The sequence below is a fragment of the Diuraphis noxia genome, unplaced genomic scaffold (assembly GCF_037042655.1).
Source record: "Diuraphis noxia isolate RWA-SAM2 unplaced genomic scaffold, SU_Dnox_SAM2 contig0005, whole genome shotgun sequence".
NCBI classification, from domain to species: domain Eukaryota; kingdom Metazoa; phylum Arthropoda; class Insecta; order Hemiptera; family Aphididae; genus Diuraphis; species Diuraphis noxia.
In genome coordinates, this window is record NW_028301715.1 from 27,032,550 (window position 1) to 27,054,846 (window position 22,297).

General features: G+C 29.4%; 4 protein-coding genes across 4 annotated transcripts; all 4 read left to right on the top strand.

Moving 5' to 3' along the window:
• Positions 1-1,827: 1,827 nt before the first annotated feature.
• Positions 1,828-4,005, top strand: Pfdn1 (prefoldin subunit 1). The gene is made up of 4 exons (XM_015520923.2): positions 1,828-2,043; positions 2,928-3,050; positions 3,524-3,652; positions 3,713-4,005. The coding sequence occupies exons 1-4, from the start codon at positions 2,017-2,019 to the stop codon at positions 3,833-3,835; spliced, it is 402 nt and encodes a 133-aa protein (XP_015376409.1). The 5' UTR covers positions 1,828-2,016; the 3' UTR covers positions 3,836-4,005.
• Positions 4,006-5,395: 1,390 nt separating this feature from the next.
• LOC107170734 (peptidyl-prolyl cis-trans isomerase-like) lies at positions 5,396-7,795 on the top strand. Its single transcript, XM_089228856.1, has 3 exons — positions 5,396-5,709; positions 7,205-7,421; positions 7,487-7,795. The coding sequence occupies exons 1-3, from the start codon at positions 5,641-5,643 to the stop codon at positions 7,693-7,695; spliced, it is 495 nt and encodes a 164-aa protein (XP_089084982.1). The 5' UTR covers positions 5,396-5,640; the 3' UTR covers positions 7,696-7,795.
• A 3,184-nt stretch (positions 7,796-10,979) lies between these two features.
• On the top strand, positions 10,980-13,115 carry LOC107163153 (peptidyl-prolyl cis-trans isomerase-like). The gene is made up of 3 exons (XM_089229223.1): positions 10,980-11,219; positions 12,132-12,348; positions 12,754-13,115. The coding sequence occupies exons 1-3, from the start codon at positions 11,019-11,021 to the stop codon at positions 12,963-12,965; spliced, it is 630 nt and encodes a 209-aa protein (XP_089085349.1). The 5' UTR covers positions 10,980-11,018; the 3' UTR covers positions 12,966-13,115.
• A 4,655-nt stretch (positions 13,116-17,770) lies between these two features.
• alpha-PheRS (phenylalanine--tRNA ligase alpha subunit) lies at positions 17,771-20,045 on the top strand. Its single transcript, XM_015510436.2, has 2 exons — positions 17,771-18,356; positions 18,414-20,045. The coding sequence occupies exons 1-2, from the start codon at positions 17,858-17,860 to the stop codon at positions 19,373-19,375; spliced, it is 1,461 nt and encodes a 486-aa protein (XP_015365922.2). The 5' UTR covers positions 17,771-17,857; the 3' UTR covers positions 19,376-20,045.
• The last annotated feature ends 2,252 nt before the right edge of the window (positions 20,046-22,297 follow it).

Consider the following 22,297-nt stretch of genomic DNA (forward strand, 5'->3'; position numbering starts at 1 on the left):
GAAAAACTGTCTAATACAGGCACATCGCCAAGGGGGGGCCTTGGCCCCCTAAGAAATGTCAGTGGCCCCAGACTGGTCCCCTTGATTTTGATTTTTAAATATTATATATGGTGTGTAATAATATAATTGTACCAAGCCGGTTAAATCCTAATTATTGTATATTATATGGTACTCCATAAAATAGTAAAGTTAACGATCGTATAACAAAAATTAAATTACGAAATGTTATAAATATTCGTCAATAATACAAGATAGACAATAAGACGTCTATTATTAATAAATTGAAATCTAGGAATGCCAAATACGGGACGTATCGAACGCAGATTTGATAAACACAACTACAGGCAATACCTATACTATATATATTATGTATAATAGTGGACCAATACGGTAATCGTATAATTAAATAAACATGCCTAACAAAATGATATGTCCCAATATAATATTATTATCTATCGAGTTAGAGACTTAGCACTAAGCAGCGAACTATAGAAATAGACGAGTTGTCCTAATATAGTTTTTTAAGTTGTATATTGTATACCTACCAAAATAAATAACAAAAATATAATGCTTAACTAATACAGACAATACATTGTGAAATGTAGTATTATTTTTTATAGATATTGTCTGATAAGGAGAGGAATGGTATTGGGTACAAAAAAACAGAAAGGGGCCAAAAAATATTAGCCCCCTTATAGAAAAATGTCTAGTTACGTGCCTGGTCTAATAATCGTACAGACGATACATACTTAACGTCATCTGTTTAAAAATTTTGACTTTTATCCCATCCACCCTCAAATGACAATGGCGTACATAAATATAGATTATATAAAAATTAAGATTGCATTGTGTTATCTATAATTATAGTCGTTGTAATGATGTAATTTTAGATTCTGAAGTCTGACCGGAGCGATGAATGTATTGATTTGACCATGATGTGTATTTTATTTTTTTTTGTGTCTGTCATCACGTTTTGGGACAGTAAAAGTGCTTCGATTTTTGTCGTTTGACTTCAGTACCTACTTCGTTCGATCAGAAATCACGTTTTGGAGCAAAAATTGTTTTGATTTTTGACTTCAGTACCTCTTTTGATCAGAAAGTGAATCTAGTTGGTACTTTGGGGGGGGGGGGGGGGTCAAAAGTAAAATATTCCAAATATTTTTCTTAATAATCGGGATAAATAAAATAAAAATTAAGGAAAAAACGGGAATTTTTACGCACAATCAGTTTTCGACAAAATCAACTTTGGTTTTAGATTTAACTTTAAAAAACAAATGACCAGATACATGAAATTTTCACCGAATGTTCATTTAAGTACCTTTATTTTATCCACTATTCAATTTTCAAAAATTTTCGACTTAAGTTGAACTATTCATAGGTATTTGCAATTTTCGATCATTATTAGTTTTTTTTAAATTAATATCGATGAAAATTTATTTGTGGGGTGGAATAGCTTGAAAATTTAATACAAGGTTTAATACATATCTTAACATATTGTTACAATAGCAGTTGAAAAATAAAATAAATTCATAGTCAGCATTTTTTTTTTATAGGCATTCAAAGTTTGAATTTTGACAACATAGGTACGTAAAAATCAAGAAAATTCACAAATTATTTTAAGCTAGAAATTCATAAAAAATTTTATTTTTAAATCTAAGATTTGAAAATTTTGAATAATCTATAATATATATCCATATTACTCAATGCTACATCCATAGTATATGATCTAAGCTTTAATATTCACTATCACTTTTTAGTTTCTTATCAGTTGTCATGTTTCGTCTCGTGGGTATATTAATTGTTATGTGGTATCTACTATCAGTACTATCTAATTGCTGATTTCTATTTTCTTAATAATTAATCATTTAAAATTTATTCCTAGTTTGAATTTTCGAAATCATAAGTCACGGTATCAATCTTAAATCCTAAGTTGTTTAGCAATATTTTTATTAGAGTTTAAAATAATAATATTTCATCTTCCACTCAATATTTTATACTAAAATTTAAATCATAAACATGGCTGTAGATATGGACTTAAAAAATGTAAGTACATTCTTTCTTATTATGATACTTTTGAATTTTGTTACTACTTAATAATTAAACTTCTTGTGTTGTGTGCGCTATCAAATAAATCATCTTAATTAGTAATTGTTATTTATATTAATAAAAACCACCTATGATCCAACATCTGTAAAAACCACCTTTTTAAATAAATTATGTACTTGCCTACCTTTCATAAATATTAGGTACTACATTCTATTGAATTTATATCAACCAAAATATTTAATTTTTATGAATGATTGTTATATATAACATTTAACTTTTTAAACTATTGTCGTTTCTAGTTGCCTGTCAGAAGGTAGCAAATTTAATATATAAACATATAAGTAATTATTAGGGCTCGGAAGTTGATGAACTAATATTGTACTATGTTAAATTACTAGGTGCTCCTTAAAATGTATGTTATGATGCCTTTTAGATAAATTGTATTGTGTCTAAGTGGTCTGACATTATTCCCTTCTAGATTTAATAACATAATCATGTTGATTAATAGTTACCATGCTGTGTTATAAAACTTTGAAACACTAAATCCTATTCATTGATTTACTGATGTTTTCTATTGGCTTGCAATTTACTCATTGGTTAGATTATGTCTGTAGTTTAAATATTTATGATAAAAACAGGTCTGATGGAACTTGACATAACATCAAAAATAAAATTTAAATAAATAACATAAAATTATTGCAATCATCATATAATTAAATTAAAAATTTTATGAAAATCAATATATCTAACTCCATAATTGTTTTGTTGAATGTATTGATTAATAGCATACAATCATAATTAAATTATTCAGAAATTCAGAACTACTGCATACTATTGTACAAAAAAGTATTTAATAATTGTTAATTATATATTTGTTTCAGGCATTTAAAGAACTTCATGAAAAACTATTATATGCATCTCAAAAAATAAAATTGGCTGATTTGCAAATTGATACTCTTCGTCGTACAAAGCAGCATAATATTCTTACTAAGCAAGAACTAGAGGTATTAAAATTAAAAATACATAACATTGATGTATGGTATACAATATTATTTATATATATATATATATAATATACATACATACATATTGGAATAAGACAGTTTTTTAGCTGGTCGTCACACTCATTGTTTCAAAAGCATTAATGTTTTTTAAAAATAATTTTATTTTTTTAACCATTAGAAAACCACAATATGTTTATTTTAATATTAATAATGTTATTTTATTTAAGCTTTATACTTGATCTAGTGACAACATAAAGTTTTCAGTTTTTGTAAACAAATTTTAAATTTTGAATAAGTAGATCATTAGCGTTAAATGATTATAAATCATTAGTATTAAGTAATTTCATCCATAATTGATAATTGATAATTTTCAGTTTTTATTATTTAGTTGTGCATTTGTCATTTATACTGATGTTTGAAGTACTTTCAGCGCCGCTATGACTTTAAAATGTTTTTCTTTTTGATATCTATAGAAAATACCAAAGGATGTGAAAACATATGAAGCTTTAGGTCGTGCATTTGTATTAACACCAAGAGATGAAGTATTTAAAAACTTAGATAAAGTTAACAGTGATACAGAACAAAAAATTACTGTCTTAGAAGTAAGTATTTCAAATTAAAAAGATTAAAATAAAATACTCATTGATTTTATTTTATTTTAGAACACTAAACAATATTTGGAAGGTAATTTGAAAGAAAGTGAGAATAATTTGCGTGAAATGGTGCAACGTAAAAGAGATGTTGGTGGTGACAAAGAAAATCAGCCAGGCAGTTCTAAAGACTAATAAAAATTTAAATTTGGCTTTTATTTAAATTATAATTTATTAAATTAACTCCACAGTTGGTTTTTTTTTTTAACACCATAACTTTTAACAATACATTTTATAATTCACCTACCAGCAAAAAACAATTAATAATATTACTTATAAATTATAATAAAATCATTAAAACACTATTTTTCTTATTTTTTCTACCACCCAAATCAAATGTTTAAAAATGGGAAAATTTTTCTACTAACTTACTTTATTGTAGGCATTAGCACAGCATTGAGTAAATCATAACTCTAATAGATGTATTAAATATTTTTATTTGAATACCATGATGAAAGTATATTGCCAGCATTTTTTTATTGATATTTTGTAATAATTTGTATTACTGTATGTAATTTCTTTTTCTATTAGTAATACAGTAGGTTGAACTTATTTTTGCTAAAAACATCACAATATATATGATAAAATTATTATAATGTTGTATATTTTATATTTATATCAAAGATTATTATTGTTATCTTATAAGTTCATACTGTTATACTGTAGAACAGTCTAAATAGGTCCATAGACTTAGAATAAATATATTTAAAATATAATTATGTATAGAAAATAAGATAACAACTAACAGTGTCTGCAATGTATCATTAGCAATTTATAGCCATAATGTATACATATTTAACTGGTGTTGTAAACAATCTGCCATAACTATATGATATATTATATTTATGATCTACTATTTGTTGTGCTAATCTCTAATTAAAGTGCCACATTTATACATAGGTCCACAAACTGGATACCATATCCAACAACCAGCATCATTTTATGGTGTATTATGAATTACGATCTTAAAAGTTACGTTAGATTGCATTTACGCCATTGCAGATAATAAAAATACAAAAAGATCATTGTAATTGACATCTAGAAAATCCTATTATAAACTTTGCTGAAAATTTCGTTATGAAAATTATTCTTTTTTGAATTACTACAAAAAACAAATTTTTTGGTAAAAACTGGTTATGTGTATTCTCTTTTTCAATGATTTTGAATTGAGAATCTTTTACTTTTGATATTCCTTCAAAGTTCCAATTTGATACCAAAAAACATTTAATTTGCATATCTATACTTTGTAATCTGAAAAATGTACCACCAGTTTTACTGCTTCTGAACTAGATAATGATGGACGGAAAAAATTATGAACATTATGTTTACGTCACTGAGGGGTAAAGATGAAAATTAAATCACCATTTCATACGGTTTACATCAGCTAGAAGAAGTATATATTATATTGTAAATCGCTTGGACGCCATGGAGTCCCGCTCCCGCAAGAGGATATTTTCAAATATCCCACATTCCCACCATTTTGCGACGACGCGACAGTTTATCGATTTTCAAACCACCCCACCTAAAAACCGACGCCATATTGACTGACGACAAAATCTAGAAATCGATATTTAACAAAAACAATAAACTATTGTCGATTATCGTCACGAGTTTTACGAGGTCTTCCGTAGGTTAGGCTGCAAGCCTGCAACTATCGAGAACATCGATATTCGATAGTCTGACGACGATTTTTGAACCACCGGTCGTCCCGCATTACCGCGTTTAAAGGTTTAAACTTCAAACATTAATAGCTAATACTGCTATATAATAGCTATTGCCTATTAGCCTCACGCAGCGGCAGCAGGCTGCACACAGTACTACAGTACGCTCAACGTTCTCAGTTCCGTCGTCACATTTTGTTCTTTCTACCGCTTTCGGTTGCTCTCCAAATTCCTAACGACGCCTCTTCGGTACAGACAACACAGCCGCCCACTGGTGCAATGGCCAACCCTAAAGTGTTTTTCGACATGACCGTTGATGGACAACCGGCCGGCAGGATCATCATCGAAGTAAGTAGTAAAAGCGTCGGTACACGACTACGCCGACAATAATATTAAATAATGTTATCTATGGGCGGGCTACGTACAAGCATTAGCACCCACAACACTTTTGACGTTTTTTTTCGGGCTGAAGAGTTGAGGAGCCGGCCATCGTAAATCTCCTATATTCTTGACATTTGCGATGACGTATTTAAAAAAATCGTATCAAATCAAACGTTTTTCATTTTTGGGAGTGGGCGCGGCGCTTGGTATATGGTAGATGTGATTCGATTGCCACCCATTATTTTGTCTTTATTTGGCGTCGTTTTCACAAACATGTTCAGTCTGGTTGGTTTTTTGTGTGGGAGGCGGGCGGTGGTGAAGTGGTATAATTAAGATGGATTTTCGTTCCAGAAATTAAAATAAACCTATATTCTTAACAACATTTTTGTTATGAAGTTTTCTTTTCAAATATTCTGTATCTCCAATGCATATTTTAAGGTCAAATCGATACCAAATATTTTGGATAGCCTGGCACTTACACTTCCGTCATAATCTCGCCGTTCCTACTTTATGATTATGAGTTTATGACTTGTGAAGGCCCTTCACGTTGTACGCACAACTTACTACTTAGCACTTGGCGTACACGCTTCAAGCAATACAACATGACCAAAACGGAAAAAAGATGTTGCCTTATCTTCCCGCATTAGATTATTGGTTATTAGTTTATTACTTAGCGTCACTCGTTTTTCGACGAGGTTTTATTCAGTGTTTAGCTTTAGCGCTCATCATTTAAATGGCTCTACATATATGGAGTGCGGACCCCCCCCCCCCACAGTTTCGTTATAGTCATTAAATTTATTCCGAGAAACGTTCAGAAATATCCAATGCAAAATATTACTATGTATTTAAGCCAAGGAGGTAAGCCACTTAGGCATGTGTTCACGATATGACTTGTACAATGTCTTATAATATAAATTATATATAATTTTTCCAATTGAGATACAATACGTACCGGTAAATGGTTATGTTCTTTTTTCAAACACCTATGTAAATATTTATTTGTTTGACTATCAAAAAGTACTGGAAAATAAAGTTCGGTTAAAAAAATGTGGAATTAGTATTAAATGTAAATTGGAACTGTTATCATTTACGATTTACCTGAGAAATAAATTATATTAATATATATGACGTGTAACGTGTTATTGTATATTTATTTTTTGTGAATAATAATTTCGAATCTTTATATATGTTAATGACCCGAATTATAGTTATAGATTTTTTTTTAATATTGTTATCTGTATACCAGTATACCATAACTTTTTAGGCTTAGGCATAATATATTGTATACCAAACTGAATTGCTCAACAAAAGTTGCTTTGTGACGATATTTCCTATTTGTTTTTTTTTTATTATTAATATTTTCTATTTAAAAAATAAATAATTGTCATTACAGTTTTATAAATTTTAGAATTATGCCTATTTTGTTTTAGCTTTTATTAAATTATTTTATTTTTTGTTATAGTTACGAAAAGACATAGTGCCAAAAACTGCTGAAAATTTCCGTGTCTTATGTACTGGAGAAAAAGGTTACGGCTATAAAGGTAGTGTTTTCCACCGTGTCATCCCAAACTTTATGTGCCAAGGAGGTGACTTTACCAATCATAATGGCACTGGAGGCAAATCCATCTATGGTGCCAAATTTGGCGATGAAAACTTTACCCTTAAACATACTGGACCTGGTATGAATTTATATTGATTATTTTATTACAAGTAAATAAGCTAATATGCAGTTTTAATTTTATAGGTATTTTATCAATGGCTAATGCTGGTCCAAATACCAATGGTAGTCAATTTTTCATCACTACAGTCAAGACTACATGGTTAGATGGTAAACATGTTGTTTTTGGATCTGTTACCGAAGGTATGGATGTGGTGAAAAAATTAGAGAGTTATGGAACTGATACTGGAGAGACCAAAAAGAAAATTGTTGTCGCTAATTGTGGAGAAATTTAAGGCTTTTTTACTCTTATTCTGTTATTAACATTTTAATTTAAAAATATGCTGAATTGTATGTTAACTTTATTCAGGAATTACAAACATTCCATCTTTTTTATTATTTTATAATTAATTTTCTCCTATTTTTATTTTAATCTTATGTATGGATATCTTGAATTGTTTAGAAAATTATAACAAGCTGATGATAATTTTTAGATGAAGAAAAAAACCATTAACAGTTATTAACTAGTTCTCTTTGATATGTTTTTCATCTAGTGTTACAACAGTGGCTAAAAAAAGAATAATAAATAGCGATTAAAAAAAACTTATGTTGAATTATTTTATTTCTTAATTAAATAAACTATGAAATCCAACTACATCAATTATTTAAATGTAAGTATCCTGATGAGTAATAAATTAAAATAAAATAAAATAAATTATTTAACTAGCTTTTAATTGTCAGAATTATTTATTAATAATTTTAATTTACATGTATTATATATTATGTTGTATATATGATCAATGAAAATAGTAATTAGTTGGTTGTAATATAATTTATACTTGAAACTTACATAAAGTTGAAAAATTGAGTATATGCTAAGCCATCAAAGTTAAAAACAAGTAAGATAAATTATAAATATGTTTTTGCAATTTTTTATCAATATTTGATGAAGTAACATACATTTTATTTAAATATTATGTAAAAATATCTGCTGATTTGTTCTCTAAATTTTTTTAATAAAGTATTTTAGTACAGGGAATCAATTTAAGTAAAGTCATGGAGTAGTAAACTAGCAAGCATTGGAATAATGTCTTAAATTCAATTATAAGCAGATTAATTAAGCCTGGGAGCAGATAGCAATTGCTACCTCTAATAACTCTATATGGATATAGTTCAGATCAATAAATCAAATTCTTTAAAGATTACAAATAAAATTATACATAATGCTGTATAGTAGGTTTCAAAACATTGAATGCATATAAAATTAAAAATATGCATGTATATTTCATATTTGAGTGTTGTGGTGTATATCACATGCAATATTTATGTTATGTGTATTGCATGATGTGGTGTACAATATTATTTGATATATACTCCATTAGTAATTAGTAAGTCTATATTATGATGTTCGATGAGATATATTTTATTTATTATTAAACTCATTTTTATCAATTAGGATATCATAAAAATATGTTTATTGTTGACTTTTTCGCAGTGTGATACAAACTGAAATTTTTTTTTAGAAATTTTAGGTCAACTATGATAGTTTAAAAATAAAACTGATATTTATTTTAAGATTTTAACTGTTTATGTATAACATTATTTTGATTTAAAATTATCCAAATCACACAATATTGATAAGTGAATAAGTCTATGAATACAATGTTAATACATTTCATCTGGATAATTAATAGCCAATAGATCAATTTAACTTAACTGAAATTTATTATTTCACACTAAATGGTAATGTGTACAGCGTACACTCGATGGTACAGGTACCGATGTCAAAGAAAAAGGTTTAAAAAAAAAAAAACCAGAAAAACTTTCTTTCTCTTGAAAATGTGATATTTAAGGAGTTTTAGATAGGCAATTTTATTGGAATTTTTTAAACTTAATTATTTTTATATTTAATACAAATACCACCAATATTAGTATCAATATCGACTGACCGTTGACAGTGTTATTAGTGCCTAATTGTTGCAATATTGAATAATCATGAAAGATTACATTTATAAATTTTATTGTATGAAATTACTTTTTTCTATTTACTTGACATTGCTAGGTAAGTAGGGACGCTGTCTTAAATTCCTAACTGGTCATTCTTACCATACGAATATACGATGTGCTTAAACATTCTGTTAAATACGCTGTTTTACTAAATAAGTAGAAGGGTATTGGGGAATGTAGTCCATCCGGAACAATTAATAAGGAAAAAATATGAGGGCCACAGTATATCAGTAATTTTGCCGCAGTTTACAGTTACTTGCCTACTTATTGTTTTAAACTTAAATAGCGAACTGCGAACGTAACTACTAAAATAATAGTTATAGCTATCAGGTATAGCATATTATAAATACTAAGGTATTATTACAAATTAAACATAATAATTTTCTTTTCTTGCTTTAAGGCTAGAGAATTCATCGATGATTTCGTCATATGAAATTTGTCTAGAAAATCCATGTTCTATGGATAAAAGTTCCATGCTTGTGAGTCTCTCTTGTCCAATAGTTGATCTATTTGCGCCCCTGGCGTAGGCACAGTTCGCCATACCCTTGCTACGCCACTGATTACAATTTACTATTTATATCGGCAATGCTTATGTTTCATAGTAGCAATATTTGTCGTTGAGCCAGAAAAGCAGTATTTAGTACCTAAATGTATATACCATATACGCATGATCGTGAATTCCGGACAAAAAAATTGGAGCACTGGTATTCTGGTATAGAATCAAGATCGAGGGTAAATACTATTAAATTTAATACGATGAATGGATGAGAGATGAGATTGATCATAACTTGGTTATAAATATAATATATACTGTCTTGTGTTGGATACATATACTTACAAGTTACAAGAACCAAGTGGCAAGTAATGAAGTAAATAAGTAATCACTATAATCGCCTAATTGCCGGCTTTGGAAGTGGAATAATCGATGGCTGATGAAGTGATGACGACATTGAATGTTTAAAAATATTACCGTCTATTATCGTCTTATCGACATACGCAAACGCGGTGACCCCGGAGCGGCGCGCTGGCCTGAAATCCAGACGATTTACGAACATACATTACGACAATGATTCCCAACGTGGGCGCTACCGCCCCCTTGTGGGCATTTTTCATTTTAAAGGGGGCGCTCATTTATCATTTTATTTTTTTTTTGTTTATAAATGATTGTAATGAAATGTACAACTGCGTAGAATAAAATACCTAATGTAATCCACAGAATTATGTAGGTATAATATTTATAGACACTTAAATAATATCAAAATAATTATCTTGACAGGTACTTGACGTTAGGTTAGGTCTTAAATTTAAAATTAAAATTAACTAAATTGTAGCGTTAAAATGTTAAATTATATAAAATGATATTTTGTCTTAAATTAAATAGCTTATTAAAAAATAAAACGTATATCATTTAAAAAAATTGATTGGGGGCGGGGCAGTGTGAGATTTTTAAAATCTAAAAGGGGCGTTGATTAAAAAAAGGCTGGGAAACACTGCAATACTGCATTACGGTTAGCGTGCGTATGGTCGCCACTCGCTAACGAGTTTCTATTCTCTTTGGACGTCGTAGCTTCTGTGGGCCGCATAACCTCGAAAACCGGACGAGAGCATCATAATGGCGTCCACCACGTTTCGCTTGTTCACCCGCCGGCAATTCCAATACTGCTCCGCTCCGAATCACTCGTACGCCGGAGGTCTCTCTTCATTCCTATTGTATTCGACAAAATCGAAATCAGCAACAACCAAAATGAGTTTGCCAAAAGTGTACTTCGACATGGCTGCCGACGGCGAGGCATTAGGCCGCATCACGATTGAGGTAAGTGGAGACGCCACAGATTGTATCTTCCCGTTCCCAAACTTCCCTGAACGCGTTCCAATTTTTCTCCACTCTACGGTTGGATACGTTCGTTTCACGTCGGATTTCCTTTTTCTCTGTCCTGACGCCTTACCATGACTGGAGTATCGAAATCCATAATTGTTCTCTCTGCATTCGATCTCTTAAGAATTTTTTCGTCGAACGTTCTTGTTACCGACGTTTGGTTAGCGCCGAACATACCTCGATAGTGATTACCGAACTCTCTCGAAATGATTGAAATCATGTCTGATGACGCCATTATTGATTATTTCTAGTGTTCCCCTTATTCGACAAACTGGAAATACGTAAGTCATCCATAAACGAGATAGGTCTTTTGATATCGAACAAGTACGCGTTCGTCATTGCTCCCCTTTAGCCCTTTATTTTTTTATCGTGGACTAATGTCATCTGTTGTTGGTCTGGACCTAAATCACGTGTTTTACACTATAAAAATCGAATGACTGTAAGCATGTACATTGTCCAAGTACTGATAACTCGCTTAAATTGATAGATTTATACTAAAAGAATCTAATTTAGATTGAGATTACATGGCCTTTATGGTACAAAACCATTGGCGTAAATTTTTAAAGCCTTCTTACCTACTTGTTTTTACTCATTACTTCCACTTTTTTACTACTGTTTAAATTTAAATCCTAGATAAGAATTTTTTTTTTTGTGTGAATGTTTTTCAAACATTTAAGTAGCTGATGCTTTCAATATTTATTTTGACTTGATGTTGTTCTATGTACCTATCAAAAAAAAAAAAAATATTAATTCTATTATAATATTTTTTTAATAACTTAAATCTATTTAAATGGTATTCAATACAACAAGTCTACTTGCTATTTGTCTGATTATTAATATACTTTTCAGCTCCGTAGTGATGTTGTACCTAAAACAGCTGAAAACTTCCGTGCTTTGTGTACTGGTGAAAAAGGTTTTGGATATAAAGGAAGCATTTTCCATCGTGTCATTCCCAATTTCATGTGCCAAGGTGGTGATTTTACCAACCATAATGGTACTGGAGGAAAATCTATCTATGGAAACAAATTTGAAGATGAGAACTTTACATTGAAACATACTGGCCCCGGTGAGTTTCTTTTAATTGTATTCATTTTATCATGAATTTACCAGCTGTAAGTTGTGCATAATTTGACCTAATATATTTAAGCTATCTTATTGTATAACGTCCATATATACAATTTTTGTATTATAAAATTTAGTTAACTTGTGCAAAGATTTTGTTGCCTAACATAACCTATACAAGCATTTCGAGAAAAAGAACGCATTGGAACTAAACTACACTTTTTACATTTTTTTCTTTTCTATTTTGGTACTTGCACGCCTATTCTAACCTTTTTAAAACGATAGTTTTTGAAATTTGTAAAGATAGCAAGTTAGAGTATGATAAGTAGTTGATCCCTTCACTATTAACATAATTGATTATTTGATTTTTAGGTAATTTATAATAATTCAACAAATAAATGTATTTCAGGTATCTTGTCAATGGCCAATGCTGGAGCCAATACAAATGGTAGTCAATTTTTCATCACCACTGTAAAGACATCCTGGTTGGACACCAAACATGTTGTTTTTGGTGCTATTGTTGATGGTATGGATGTTGTCAAGAAAATCGAGTCCTATGGTACTCAGAGTGGTAAAACTACCAAAAAGATCATTGTCGCTAATTGTGGACAACTAAGTTAATTTTTTGTTTTCCATTTAAATGTAAAACCTACAAATAACTTCAAACAATAATTAATGTCAAATATGTGGTCTACTTAAAAGTTTGATGCATTTATGTCTGTGGTGTTCTGGATACACAAATTGATAATACATTCTTAATAGTTAATACTATATTTTGTTTTTTTATGTTTGTAAACCTTTTGAAATTGTTAATCCTATCAATTTCTATTATCTTTTTAGTTTTTATTCACTGAATTCTTAAGAAAATGTCTACCTAATTATCTTACTACTGTTTAAAAATTGACTTTAATACACAGATATACAATTTCTATTTTATTGGTAAATAGTATATTTATTCAGTTGTACAATTTATTTGATTTGAGGATAGTATGGCCTTCTATGAGGTGTTCAATTTATAACAAATAGTAAAGGTATATTGGTGAAGTAGTGTATTGTATTGAGTGGAAATGTATACAAATGGAAACTGGCAGCATGTTAGCTAGTGGTGCATTATATGTGTGAAAATACTTGACTTAGACACCCATAAAGATTAAAGTTATCTAAAACTGTAATAGTTCATCCTAGTATTCAACAATTTAAATTGACTTGCATTATTATTTTGAATTAATTTTTGAAAGATCAACAGTGAGCACTGACATTTGTTAAATCTTTCTTACAAGTGGGTAACATAGAAAATTTATATTCTGCAGATCTTGTGTAGATTTATTATTTTAAACATTAAAATGATTTGACCTCTAATGAAACTTCCATGAGAATTATCTGTGTTTGTAAGTGGGCGTATTTTAAAATGGTACAAATTGTCTTCAAGTTCACGTGCATAAACTAGCATAAATTAGAATGCTCATAACTCACTTAAAATCTTAACTATCATAAAAATGGTTATGTTAGTTGCTACATTTTATATCTACTATCAATGTTTGATGTGAAAAATATGTACCAATACCAATCACACATATTTTAATATTTTTTTTATAATGCATTGGTATAAGAAAGTGACCATCGAAAACATAATTAAAACTATTGTAAAATTTATTATAAAATCTAATGGTTATCTAGTATATTTTGTGTACTTATATTTATTTATATTTACTGGAATTATTGTTTGGTGTTAAGAAGATTTCAGATATTTTGTTATAAATCTTGTGGTTTAGTACAGGGTGTGTGGTTTTATATTTTTTTTAGGTAATAAATGATGGCGACGCTGTCGACGTAATACACAATCAGTTACGGCAGCGTCGTTTATATTACGAAAAAAAGGGTGTCTGGTATTTCGGAAATGTCTGAAAAAAATTATGCTAATTAAACGTAATACAAAATATGGTAAGTAAATAATTTAAGAAATATACTCATAAGCAAATTCTCGATTATATTTTTAAAAAAGTTATTACGTTTCAAATTAATTTAACAAAATTATATTGAATTATAAAAAATAAACTACTTGCATCAAAATTGTTCTTGTAATATAATTAAACTTTCCGGTTACATTTTTGCATTTTACAAAAAATATGGTCATTTTATAAAAATCTAAAAAAACAATAATTCAGTTATATCAATCGTAAATGTTACAATATAATAATTATGAATTAAAGTATGATTTTTAAAATTAAAGGAATAAAATTATTATGCTAGTTCTAATACAAGATTTAAGATATACACCATACGGAATGATAAAATAACTTAAAATCTTAAGTTGATAAATTATGTTATAGGTATAAAAAATGTAAAATCAAAAAAAAAAAACATCAATATCTGCTTAGAATCTAATATTATTTAATAGTGTTTTACTATTTTATGACAACTGATAACTGGCGCACACCGACCGCCATCTTGTGTGCCATACAAAGTTGCTGACACGATGTAGAGAAGAATATAGATAATTGTATATTAATATATATTCAATTCTCTATTGTAGATCTATCTTCTCTACATCATACTTGATGTTTAATTTTTTTTTCTTATGTATTATACGGGTACCTACATAAATATTATAATTAAGATTTTTTGTTTGGGTATTTGGGTGTACCTACTTGGGACTTGGGTTAGTAGGTAGTAGCAGTATATGTATATTTGAACTTTTATTAGCAATTTGAACTATATAGTACCAGTACCTAATACCAATACCTATTGTACAATATTGTACCTATTTACTAATTCCATTTTTGTACATAATATATGAATTAATATCAATTAATAAATGAATATATAAATATCTTTTTTATTTAAATCAATATATTTGTATGATATGATTGATATTTGATATGGCTGAACACGGCCTTAAGCCGGATTCCCACGACTGGTGTATTTGGCACTGGTGGTTACTTGCCATGCCGTCGGATCGCCATACTTGTACAATTATTTGTCACTGGTGTCGTTCCCGGCGATTGTCGGTAAATGTGACATTGTGACACAAGTCAAAGGAACGGCCAATATACTTGTACTATTGACCCCACGACCGGTTCGTATAATAGCCAGCAATGGGAACAGACAACAGTGTACTTGGCTACTTGCACTAGTGCTCCAGACGCTCCAGTATTGGCGTACTTGTCAAGTACGCCAGACGTATGAGCACCATATTCGTGCACTGGTCAATTGGTCAAATGTACAATTATTGGCGTTTTTGGCAAGTACACCAGTTGTGGGAATCCGGCTTTTAGATTATTAGGTCTGGGGCAACTTACTAATCCCCGGTTATGAAGCTCTTATTGACGTGTCCCGCTCTGGTGGCGCCATCTACCGGCCAAGTACAATAATATTATTATTTTGATGGTTGTCGACTTAATTAAGACCGTGGGCTATGGGCATTATTTTGCTCATAGTAAATAACTAGGGCTAGGATTTATATGCATTTGAATGCTTTTTTCCTTTAGTCCAAATTGATTGATTGTCAGATTTATCCACGATTTGGCTTATTCTCGTTTAAATAGGACCAATTTTTTTTGGCATATTTTTGCATATTTTGGGCATAATGTATATTATAATTGCATATTCATAGATTTTTTAACTATCATTTTTAATTTTCATAAGCTAATTTTAAATGGTACTTCACTACATCATTAAACCGACAGTTTTTGGTTTATCCGTTGAATTTTGTAAATATATAGCATAAATACTACCTATTTTATCTTAGGTCAGATAATATCTGTTCGTTACCTTATCGTTGGTCGGACGACTGGTAGAATTACACAATACACATTGTTATACAGTGAGATAGCACAGAAAAATTGTATTGGTACGTCGTGTGTTGCGTAAATGTGCAGACGTTTATACTTAATAATTTGAATGGTTTTAATAACAGTGTCCAGTATGCCGAAAGTTCAAAGTGAAAGTGCCAAGTTACGCCTAATTCAACTAATACTTAATGTAATAATATGAGCTAATAATAAGTAATAAAAAATTATGAATTATAATAAATAATAAAAAAAAAATTGTTTTTGCATATTTTTGCATATTTTGGTAAATAAAATGCATATTTTACAATTTTTTATTGCATATAAATCTTAGCCCTAGTAATAACACAGAATAGATTAAATAATCTATAAGCCTATGACCGTAAAATACCGCCAAAATATACAGATCCACGTTATTGGCACATTGTCCTTTTGAAGGTCTAAAAGTACTAACTACTTAAGTACTAAAGTACTACCTATATACTTTATAAAAATGACATGAAAATGTTCTTTATGTAATTGTACCACCACCGGTGTACCTACATTTCGTGTAACACAAGATCGGTTGAAAAGTTGGGAAGTAGTTATAGGTAAAATTTTAAAAATTGGGGATACATTATGCCAGTCACATTTTTGTAAAGAGTCTATTAAAACAAAAGATATTATGGATATAAAATCTAATAGAACAGTAAAAGTAAGCAAAAATGAACATACCAGTAGTTTTGTATATTATAATTCATATAATTATATAATTAGCTTTACAAGTAATAATTAGCAATAATTATTTATAGTTATAAGCAGGGCTGTGAATTTAATGCATTTGCATGTTTTTTTTGCTACACCATATAAAAAAATGGATTCGGCCAAAATTTGTTTCGACTTACCTATTTGTAGTTCAAACATCAAATCTTATTTAGAGTATATTTTTATGCATATTTTGTCAGATTTTAGTGCATACTTAATAGTTTGTAAGTGCATTAAATTCACAGCCATTCTGGATATTTTAAATGTTGATACTTTGTATTTTTAATAATTTCATAATGTTTTATACTTTTATAGCCTTTATAAGAATTTAGTATATTCATTTTTAGGTTTTATACTTTTAAATAATAATTACTATTATAACAAAATAACAGTAATAATGTTTAAGGAGTAAAAACTTATTAAAATATAAATTACTACTAGAGCGGGACCCGACAATAAGAGCAGAGCATTACTGATTTGTGTTTATTGGTTGGTGGGGAGTCGCATAGGCCTGTGGCTGAATACCACATAATAATATTGATACACGATTCCAAAACAATTGTATATTTTAATAATCTATACAATACAACATAAAAAATATTATGTTGGCATGCACATTATTGACATTTGAATAACAATATAAATAATCTACATTACGACTCGTATAAAAGTCGGCCTTCGTGCGAATGGTAGCGTACTCTGGTGATCAATTCTGAACTACCCAACTGCCGCGATTTTTTGCGTCAATTGTCAATATTGTACCACTGAAAGATACGAGAACGAACCGGTGTCATATTGTCCTAATCTTCTTTACATCCGATGTAATATACATACATACATCGTGGTTGCTGACATACCTGATTATATTATCATGATATAATATACTATAATATTATTAATATTTAATATTAATATACACAGTAGAGTAGACAACTAGACACAACGTTAAATTAATTACTAGTTTCTTAACGCTGTATAATTATGGATTCAGAACAGTTGTTAAATCTTTTGGATATTAAATGCTCCATTAACACATGGGACTTAAGTAAAGAAAACAATATTGATCATCAAAAAATAATTGGTGTTGTTAATAGCATATTGGCATTGGGAAATATTATTACTGCTGATCCAGTAACAAGCAAATATTGGGAACTTACAGACGAAGGAGAATCCATCTTATTGAATGGTAGTTATGAGGTAAACCTATTTAACGCTATTCCATCTGATGGGATACCTCAAAAGGAGTTAATGTCAATACCAAATGCAAAAATTGGATTCAGCCAGGCAATGTCAAAGGGTTGGATAGTCATTGATCGAGCAGCAAACAAAGTGATGAAAAAAGTCGATTCAGTCTTTGATAAGGTTAAAAATGATTTGATGGAACTGAAAGCATCTCATGATCAAATTTCTGAATCTGATAAGTTGGATTACAAAAAACGAAAACTTATTCGCGAAGTTGTCGTAAAAAGTTTTACATTAGGTAGTTACTCAGGTATTCATTGTTCTTTAATATATTAATTGTATTATTTTTTTTCAGGTAAGGGTCCAGAATTTACAACATCTATTGTAAAATTAGAAACTGAATTAACTACAGAAATGATATTATCTGGTTCATGGAAATCAACTCCATTCAAGTCTTACAATTTTGAAGCCTTAGGGCAGCCACAATCTGCTGGTTGCTTACATCCTTTATTGAAAGTTCGCTCAGACTTTCGTCAAATATTTCTTGAAATGGGTTTTACTGAAATGCCAACAAATAATTTTGTTGAAAGTTCATTTTGGAATTTTGATGCATTATTCCAACCTCAACAACATCCAGCAAGAGACTCACATGATACTTTTTTTTTGGACAACCCTCAAACTAGTGAAAACTTTCCTCAAGAATATTTAAACAAGGTAAAAACAGTACATTCTAAAGGTGGCTATGGTTCTCAAGGATATGGCTACGATTGGTCTTTAGACGAAGCTAAGAAAAATGTCTTGAGAACTCATACTACAGCTGTAAGTGCTCGTATGTTGTATGGCTTAGCTAAGGATTTTAAACCAACTAAGTACTTTAGTATCGACAGAGTATTCCGAAATGAGACTTTGGATGCTACTCATTTGGCAGAGTTTCATCAAGTGGAAGGAGTAATAGCCGATTACAATTTAACCTTGGGAGATTTGATTGGTGTTCTTCACACATTTTTTGAACGATTAGGAATGACTGAAATTAAATTTAAACCTGCTTACAATCCATACACAGAACCTAGCATGGAAATATTTTGTTATCATCAAGGACTCAAAAAATGGATTGAAATTGGCAATTCTGGAATGTTTCGTCCTGAAATGCTGTTACCGATGGGATTACCAGAAAAAGTAAATGTTATAGCTTGGGGATTATCGTTAGAGAGACCAACTATGATTAAATATGGCATTAACAATATTAGAGATCTAGTTGGGCCTAGGGTTAACTTACAAATGGTACAAGATAATCCAATTTGTAGATTAGACAAATAAATTATATTGATAATTTGTATGATTCTAAAATAAACACAGTATATATTTAATAGTTTTCATAATACTTTTAATTCCACTATTGTAATAAATAATACTTAAAGATCTACATCATCTCTAAAAAACTCTTTCCAACATTCTGTCAATGTCTTTTCAGCAACATCTTTTCTTTCTTTGTCGGACATTGCAGAAATTTATTCTTTTAACTTTCTTACTTTGTCAATAGTCTTGAGAAAATTAAAATCTCCTTCAAACATCTCAGCTAAAGTACAAATTTAAGTAAATCAATTTTAATATTATATTGATTATTATATTTACTAAATAAGTCACCATCCTACTCAGATTCTTACTCTGTGTCTATTTTTAAATCTGATAATTTTCCAATTAATTGTGAATTTAGTATGCTATCTTTGATTATTGACTTAGTACTAAGATTTGTTATTTGAGCTTAGCATAATAAGATATGTAAATAATAATTTACTAAGTGAATCTTAAGTTATATACACTTAGATTTAAGATTTGTCCAATGATGAGCATACAGGACTTGTTAACATGTTCAATTCCAGCTGTACCCATTTCATCAAAACTTTACTCCAGCTCGATCAATTCAAAAGGGTTTTTTCCGACACCATTCAAATATTTCAATTGACATAATAAACAATCATGAAAAGTATTGGAATTCTCTTTTTTTTATTATGATAAAATGCATTTGTACTGTTAGTCGCTTATTGGACATTTGACAATCTATGTTTTTTTCACCTAATAGCATCAAAACCTCAACTTGACTTCGCTCAACTAAAGATTAGATTTATTCATGGTATCAATAACATTGCTCTAGAACAATCAAACCCTTAAAATATAATATATTACAGTTTATTAGAATCAAATATTTACTTTATCAATGCCGAAAAGAATAATTACAGCATTAATTTTGTGTAAAAATAGATCAGATTATTCACCAAACTGATGGATGTATACAAATTTATATCAGCAATATAATATTAGCAGTCAATTGTCCAACAATTTTATAAAATATTTCTTTCATTATTATAGTCGTTACAGATTTTAATATTTCCTTCATTCCTCAATACTGTAAAATCATAATACATGATAAGGTACCGTTAACATAAAACTAATGAAATACAAAAAAGATTAATTATTAATAAATGTGTTGCACATTATAATTTACCTATGCTATAATTCGTCATACCACACCCAAATTAGGTTATATAAAAAAAATTTTTACAATTCTTACACTCTTTCACATGGTAAAACCATTGCTAATTTTGTACAATTTTTATGAAAGAATAAATATATTGTTTTTCTTATGTAGTTATCACACTGAAATATAATTATAACAAATAATTTGATTTTAGAATACATAGATTGGCTTTAGTTATGAAACAACCAAAATTATCTAAAAGGCATTTATGAGGGAATTGCTTATTTAAAATTTTGATAAGATATTTTACGTGTATAGGCATTATACAAAGTAGGCATTTGTAGAATGTCAACATTATTAATATCTGAGCTTAAAGCACTGAGTTAACTAAAAACCTACTAATGCATATAATTTAAAATAACATACCTAGTACTAGTAGGTACATCAAAAATAATTTTTGAAGTTAATTGATTTATTTACGTAATTATGTTTAATATTCTACCTATTTGAATGTTCATAATCACATAATAATAATGAGTAAAAATGTAGGCTTATATTTAACTGTCTTCAGTGGTTTTCATCACACAGTGATTTAGTCAATGAGTTCATTTGTTGAAATGATGATAAATTATAACTTATTTCAGAAGCAAATTCAACATTTATGACTTTCTAGCCCTCTGTGCTTGATGGTGTATACCACCAATTATTAAAGTTGGGCAAAAACTTAAAGTTGTAGTACAGATTATATTATTACAGATTTTGAATAATCTGTGGTTGTAGGAAGTGATAACCATTAGTGATAAAGCATGGAGGTATTGTCACAGAATAACGTATTGTTTCCAAGGCGGGAAGTTTGAAATTCGAGTTTCGTTTTCATGGATTACAAATCTCTTAGGTATGTGACATACGCCAACTTCTAAAGATCTTGAAATTGCAGCAGCAGAAGGAGTTTCAAACGAAAAATATACAAGTATTTAATTTTGTAATTATTACACGAAAACATTTTGTTAATAATAATAAAATTACCTAGGAAGTGTAATAAGTTAATTTAATTTTTTTGTGCTTTAAAAACATTGTAAGTACCACAGAAATTTGCTAATAATATTATTAAATTAAAAATATTTATTTGTAACAAATAATTATGATTTTTTTTTTTTTGTCCCGTTTTGATTAAAAAAATATATGGTCACTTTAGGTATGTCCATAGATAGATCATAGACAGATAGTCCACACTATCAAGGCTCTCTAGTCCACACAGTCTGTGTAGTCACAGAATAATATATGAAATTTCATATATTCTGTGGTACAGTCTTGTCCTTTTATCAAAGTTGAAAGGTAAAGCGTAAGTCTGAAAGTCGTGTTTGGAGTGTCCACCTGCGATAGATCGCGGACACGGCGATGTGCGGCTGTAAGTGAAAGCTTCTCTAAGGAATATGGATAAGGATATAAAACAAAGATCCGAGGATTGATTTGTTATGTAAAACCACCTAGAGTAAGATTTTAGTACGATTAACATTAGAACAAATGCACTTTACCACATCCCTCACGAATTTAAAAAATCTTTTTCAAAAGGATTTTCATCGCTGATTTTGGAACCGTTTGAATTTTTTTTTCAGAAACCATTATTTTGGAGGTTATAATCTTTGAAAACTTAAGATTTTACATTTGTACCCATGCTTGCAACAATAATTCAAATTAATTTTTTTTTTAATTATTGTTTGTTCTTATAGGTACCAGTTATACAATTAACAAATAGAATATAT